Below are 7,532 nucleotides of genomic sequence, written 5' to 3' on the forward strand. Positions count from 1 at the left end.
GTTGGTTTGTTGTTTAGTTTAGTGTTTTGTAGTGTTGTGTTTTATAGTGTTCAGTTTAGGTACTTCAGCATAACATATATGAATAGCAACACACGTGGATATTATTCAAGGTATGACATCATAATGGTTAATATTTGAGGTGAGGTGAAATGGGGTTTAACGTAACGTCGCATTCAAGATTATTGCACTTATATAGCGACGTGCATGCGCGTGTGTGTGGCTGCTTGTACTAGTCCGGACTGATGCCGATTTATAGTGCTAGCTCACTGAGATACCATGCTGCAGTTTACCATGAATCCCCCACCCAGACACAGTATACTGACTCCGAGCCGACCAGTCCTTGTTTTAGCCCCTTAATGCCGAGCGCCGGACAGGGTAACAGCAAGTACCATCTCCTTACGTCTTTTGGTATGACGCGGCCGGGGATCGAACCCCGGACCTTCCGCTCTCCGGGCGGACGCTCTACCACTAGACCACGGAGGCGGTAAATAGCTGACATGCATGTACAAAGAAGGACGAATGACAAAAAACGTAGGGAACAAGTTTTATTTGATGTTGAAAATAATCGATGTTTAAATTTAACATATCTTATAGTATTCGTATTAGGTTAGTCATTTGTCTTCAACTGCTAATCAAAGTCGGATTAAGGGAATCAAGGCCGCAAGACGCTACTCATAATATTCAAGCTGTGAGTCAACAAGCTTGAGGCGAGAGTGGCACTTTCTTGTTTTTGACAAGTAGACAGACTAAATAGTGATTGATGCTATGCTAAATAAGGTACATGTGCACCGTACATGTGCACTGTGCCACAATTGTTATTAATCATTGCTGGTGAAATACATTTCAATTAGTCATCCCATACACAAGTTTTTAATTTCTTGTATAAACAATCGTATTGCTATGTATCTACTGTTACTTGATCTGCAATGCCTCATTATCTCGAAAGTCCGGATATGTCGAAGCTACAACACGGTCCCGCTAGGTTCGAGATAAAGGGGTTCGACTGTAAATGAAATCCATTAACATGCTATAAACATAAACGAAAGTCATCACGCTTATGAAATGCACAACGTTCTGTGTCTTACAAGGTATGTGATTAACATATGACATAATGGAGGAAACGTTGATATACCCATCAATCAAATGCTATGTGATAATGTGAAATAAGCGCATACCACTAGTAAGGTAGTAGGGAGACGACATGCATTCCTGCCTGTCAACTCGGAATCCTGGTCTGATGTGATGATATAATGTAGAACACGCCATCCTCTCTAACCAAGCTGGAGGTATATAACCACTCACATGATGTACTATGTAATTATGCCACAAAGCGAAGCATGTTGTACGACTGATGTAAGTCTATGTTCAAATATCGGAGTAAAGACAGCTATAGAATTAAGATCGCCTAGTGGACATGACCCTTGGCTTTATTGTATTGCGTATGGCTGATGTCATGTTCACATTCGTAACAGCGACACATTTGTGTACCACAGTCAATGTTTGGCTCGCCAGTAGAGCTTCATTCGACAGCTGGCGAACAGCGACGTCCCACTTGACAGTTTCAGACGCTTGCAGCGACATCGACGACGGTCAATGTCCAGTATCTTGTTGGTTGGGATGATGTGTCCTTTGTACTGACAGTTATGACCTAGCGGATGGAGGAAAATAAATTAAGAAATAAAATTGTATTTTAAAATTGTTTGTTTGTTGTTTAACGCCAAACTCAGCAGTATTCGAGCTATATGACGGCGGTCTGTTAAATAATCGAGTCTGGACCAGACAATTCAGTGATTGATATCATGAGCATCGATCTACGGAATTGGGATACGATGACATGCATCAACCAAGTCAACGAGCCTGACCACCCGATCCTGTTAGTCGCCTCTTACGACAAGCATAGTCATCTTTTACACGTTGTGTAATAATGCAGGCTTATGCTCTGAACTAAACTGTCTGGCAGAAGAAAGTATACACCCATGTTTGATAGTGGCTAAAAATGAAACAAACAATAAATGTTATTTCGATGTTGATGTATTTGATACGAGTATAACAGTTGTGTTTCGGCGCCTATTTTCAACCTAGTGACGTTTCGATAACGTATGTCATATATTTGTCAAATCCAAGTTTAAAGCTTATATACTCTCTTCTGCCGCCATAACAATCAGCGCATGATGTTAGTATTACCGTATAGTTTGTTATATTTCATGGTTAACGAAATGTTATCAGACCAATTAGCCTAAGTGGATCGTATAAAAAAATACAGATAAAGTTGTGTTTTTCATTTTGTTATATTTTATTTGGCTTAAAGCTGGTTTGGTTGGTATAGATGGGGGGGGGGGGGGGGAATCCTAATTATAAGGATTTTGTATACACAGCTAATGTAATCAATAATACACGTAAAACTTCCTAATTTTAATAGACATATCGACCAAAGTTAATGTGTAAGAAAGAAGACATTCATGTCATTTTTAATTTATTTTACGATTGTGTTTTTTTCGATTCCATAAATTGAAAGTGCCCTGGGCACTCGCGCTGTGTGAGAGCTGTATGTGTTTCTCACAGTAATAAAAGAATGTTTATAGACAGTATAACACATAAACACGCCGAAACACTGTTTCAAAGTTCAAACTAGATACCCGTATCAAATACCACCATCGAATTACCCTTTCTTGTTTGTGTCATTTTTAGCCACCGTCATACATGGATGTTCACTTTCTTTTGCCCTGCAGTTCAGTGTGTTGAAGATTATAAGTAGGTACCGGGTCGTAAAGAAAGGTTCAATACTATCAATATCGGCAGATTAAATGCTAGCGGTGAGGGTGTATTGAATTAGAGGTGAAGTGAAATTGGGTCCAAGATTATTGCACTTATATAGCGACGTGCATGCACGTGTGTGTATGTGGCTGCTTGTACTAGTCCGGACTGATGCCGATTTATAGTGCTAGCTCACTGAGATACCATGCCGCAGTTTAACATGGATACCCACTGAGTTACAGTATACTGACTCCGAGCCGACCAGTCCTTGTTTTAGCCCCTTAATGCCGAGCGCCAGACAGGGTAACAACAAGTACCATCTTTTTACGTCTTTTGGTATGACGCGGCCGGGGATCGAACCCCGTACCTACCGCTCTCCGGGCGGACGCTCTACCACTATACCAAGGAGGCGGTCGTGCGTTGAATTAGAATGTAACCTAATAGATGAATGCACTCCCATGACCCTTTTCGTAGTGAATTGGATTGTTGAATAATTATGCAAATGTGTATCAATAAAATGAAAACGAACCCCCGACTTGATTGAACTGAGATAGCAGGTACATATAACTAGTAATTGAAGGGCCCTTCTTACACGTAATTTCTATCAACTAACTCTTCTGTCAGCTGTTAGTTAATAAGATAGAATCTTTCGATTATGAACGGGCCATTTGTTTTGTGGAGGAAGGAGGTGGGGGGTCTGGGATTTTATGGAAAAAATAAATTGTCCAGAATGTGCTTGAAAAAATATATCCCGCTACAGACAGTCGAAAAAACAAAAGAAATTGTCTGGCACAATATACGTTGTTGCAAGATGTTACGATGTTTTTCTAAACAAATATGCACGCTCGTGGTTATAAGCAAAGCAATTTCTGGTTTTGAGGCTGTAGCGGAAAAATATATGTAGTCTCCAAATAAACTCCCAGGCTCGCCGTTCACCCTACCTCCTAGCATATCAAATGGTCGGAGTCTTGATGTAAGGAGTCTAGTTCAAGAAGCGATATCCTGCAGAGATGCCTCCCTGACTTCCCGTTAAGAGTTTTAGGTATTTCAAAATGTGCACCTGCCAGTGTTTATTTACAATTACATTACAAATTCGCATGGGTGACACATCCATTGGAGACAGCTCGAAGGGTAGGTAACGAAATGGGATTAATTTAAACTTTTAAATCAGATACCAAAATATTCATACAGTGGAGTAAGGGGTTGTGGCATGTTATGTCGAAATAGACAGTTGTAGTTGTTCTACTTGAACATGGCAGTTGTATACGCAGCGCCGGGATATGTCAAATCATTTTTTCTATAATTAGATCTAGGTTAAAAGGGACGTAAACATTCTGTGTTGGCAATGTAGACATGTGTTGCCTGTGGATTTTACGGCGCCAGATTTACTTTGATACCGAACACGCAGCCTGAGGTTTCAAATGTTAAATTTAGGCCGTCAAATTACAGATAAAATATATCATAAAGTTCAACACAAAGGATTTTATCAGACTTTTGGTGTTAGTGTAGCGACATGGTTTGAGTCAAATGTTTTGAGTAGCCTGTCGGACTGAATGACGGCAATGCAAAATGGACATTTTTTTTGTCTATTACCAAACATTGATTTCTAATACATAAATCTCATTAAAATAAGATCTTAGTGCTCGCTACTGTCTACACAGAGATCTGAGGACATCCCATTACAGATCATGGTCAGAACGACTTGGACTGACCAGTGAAATGACCAACAAGAAGTCGACATTAGTCAGTAAGAAAGCAGCATTCTCGAGCTTTACGGCGCTAGTTTCAAAATGGCTCTCGATTCAAAATTTGAAAACTGTACCCCAAAAAATTCTAGAAAGTCAAATACACGGCCGAGATTGTACAGCAGTAATTCCCGCGGGCTATCTCTTCCGGTGTGAATGTTTAACTCACTGAAGCGAGATATACACGGTGCCCCATGTTAACCTTTTCGAGGGTGCATGATTAAAAAACAAATTCACACTTTCTCGTGAGCAACGCTCTAATTTGTCGGATGAAAGGCCTATCTGACATGATCTGTAGTAGATTTCCTCAAACCTTAGTACTTAGCGATCACGAGATCTGATTTTAATGAGATGGTGTAATACATTATATTTTACTCGCGTACATGAAGGGCATTGGAACTGTTCACCACATTTCCTTTGTAAGCCTAGTATGTTGTCACTCCCAAAGCAAATGGAGCATACCTTGCAAGGTTATCTATAAACCGCACATCACTTTTATGACGCTATACCATGGCGGAGAGCTATGACGTCACATCGGACACAGAGAAGCGTCAATTTACATGCTGTGTGTATATGTAACTAAGCGTGCTTGTGTATATGCATGCAGTGAAGCGTGTATGAGGTGTAAAGAAACACATGCATGTACGTGTGTGGGAGTCAATAAAACATTGGTGGCCAACTCGTCTGAAACGTCGCAACTCGCTGTGCAGAGTTGCGTCCCTTGAGCACACCAGAAACCTATGAATGTGGGTTCGAATCCCGGTTCGCTGTTAACACCGCTGTACATAGATTGAGACGAGCGAATATTCAATACTTATATTAATTGACGTCTAAAAGATTTTAAATATTGGAATATATTACATTTAATTCATATTGCCTGGTTCACCGATTCCGGGTTAGAATTGGTCTTCAGCAACACGTGATTGTCGTGAGAGGCGACTGACGGGATCGGGAGGTCAGGCTCGCTGAAATGGTTGATGCATGTCATCGTATCCCAATTACGAAGATCGATGCTCACGATGTCAATTGCTGGATTGTCTAAATCTTGTCCAGACTCGATTATTTACAGCCCACCGTAATGTAGCTGGAATATTCCTGAGTGTGAGTTAAACAACAAACAAACAAAGCCTGGTATCTTAAATATCTTAAAACAGGCTGCCATTATGTACCGATAGGCTAACCCGATCGACATGGAAAGCCAGAGGCCTATCACAAAATATGAAGGCGCAATGTCAAGGCGACATTGATACAAAGACATGTATGCCTGTTAATAATGTTTGTAAACTGCATTGCTATATAACGCTTAAGCAAACTACACACGCAGTCGTATTGCTCGTTTTTCTAGTTTCTGTCCTGTTTCAGTTTTTTAGATTCATAGAGCTGAGATGTCGTGTCGACCGCGGGCTAAATTTCACAAACAGACGGTGCATTTAAAACACATCCTGTTGTGTGACCTTTCTCGGGGTAGCATGCGACTGAACGACATTTCGATCAAGGGATTCTAATCCTAAATTGTTTGCTAAGCAGCACTCAAATGTAATTTAGAAATAAATCATTTTCGTGCTCTGAAGAGGCGAGTCGATTATCATAAATCTCGTATTTTTCGAAACCTGTGATAACAAACAACAAGAAATGTTGTTGAAAGCTGATAGAGCTGAAATATTGCTTACTGTGATGTAAAATAACATTCACATCACTTGTCACAGAGTGTTTATTTATTAGAGACGCTAAATGTCACATAAACCCGGGTTTAATAACGATTGTACGATGATAGCCGGAATTTTCTTTTCTTTCTTAATTTCAAATACCAACGCTTCTAAACGATGAAAAGGGGATCATTGCACATTGAGACTGTTAACGTGATGAATAGCGGGTTCAGCACCAAGGAAAGCGTACCAGCTCGATAGAGGATTGTGATCGCTTCCCGGCGTTGGTACATTATTTATAAATATTGTTTTCGTTCTCTCACTCACTCACTCACTCAATGAATCAAACAATAGTGAAAACAGAAGGAACCATTACTTGAATATCATCGTTTGAAATAACATTGTCTTATTGTTATACGGTAAACGTCTGAGACCTGCGCCGTGATATAACAGGAATAATGTTAAAAGCGGCGTTAAACCCAACTCACTCACACACTCACTATTGTTATACGTACCGTTGGGGCAGGATGGACAACAGCTGCCCTCTCTGACGACGTGGTCAACACAGCGAGGTCGCGAACACTGCGTCACCTCACAGACTGTCCGCCCTCCAGACTCCGGACAGTAGCACTTGGTACAGTTACTCCTGGACACGACTGACCCCACCTCATACACCTTCCCGTCGCTGTGAAGACAGCCATACCGGAGACAGGTGGGGCAGCATACACCTGGGTCAGTCGCGAAGTGTAGGCAGTGGGGTTCCCATTTACAGTCCATTACCGCACACCTAGCCTCCCCTCCGTGGCGGGGACACTTGCAGAACGTGCACGGGTCAGGCTTAAAGGTCTGCCGGGCGGTGTACGTCACATTCTGGTATTGACAGGTGGTCGCTTTAACTATCTCCGTCGACCCTTCAGTACCGAGCAGTATCAGAACAGTTGGTATCAATACCAGAAGAGTCATGCAATGTTGAGAGAACATGTTTGAATTTCCAGAATAAAAGATGATCCCAAACGTCTTGTTAATCTCCGCTGTTAGATGTGTATATATCCCACACACAATACACGTTACAAACAAAAGGTTTCAGCGTCCATACTTATTCTGTCGCAGCCATGGTGCGACGCTGAAGAATTCCACACTTAAGCATATCCCGTGACAATGTAACGTTATATTCTGGAAACGTGATTAGAGAATTTCGTGGCAGTCACAACAGCTTGTAAGTAATCTCACATGTCGCTGCAACTTGTAACGTGTATAACCATGCTTTCTTGTCTTTGTCCCAGTTCTGCAGTCTCTGATCCCTTTACCACAACCAGTCTACCATGCCAGCCTATACCACGTAATCGACAAAACAGGTTTGCCATACGGACATAAAAAAGTCCGCCAC

At 41.3% G+C, this 7,532-nt stretch overlaps 1 protein-coding gene across 1 annotated transcript; it reads right to left on the minus strand.

Moving 5' to 3' along the window:
• Positions 1 to 535: 535 nt before the first annotated feature.
• Positions 536 to 7,532, minus strand: LOC124113980 (brorin-like). Its single transcript, XM_046474491.2, has 2 exons — positions 6,661 to 7,532; positions 536 to 1,648 (listed from the first exon to the last, which is right to left on the minus strand). Exons 1-2 carry the CDS (start codon positions 7,124 to 7,126, stop codon positions 1,494 to 1,496), a joined length of 621 nt encoding a protein of 206 aa, XP_046330447.2. The 5' UTR covers positions 7,127 to 7,532; the 3' UTR covers positions 536 to 1,493.

This window comes from Haliotis rufescens, unplaced genomic scaffold, assembly GCF_023055435.1.
Source record: "Haliotis rufescens isolate VD_foot unplaced genomic scaffold, xgHalRufe1.0.p SCAF_4, whole genome shotgun sequence".
Lineage (NCBI taxonomy): Eukaryota > Metazoa > Mollusca > Gastropoda > Lepetellida > Haliotidae > Haliotis > Haliotis rufescens.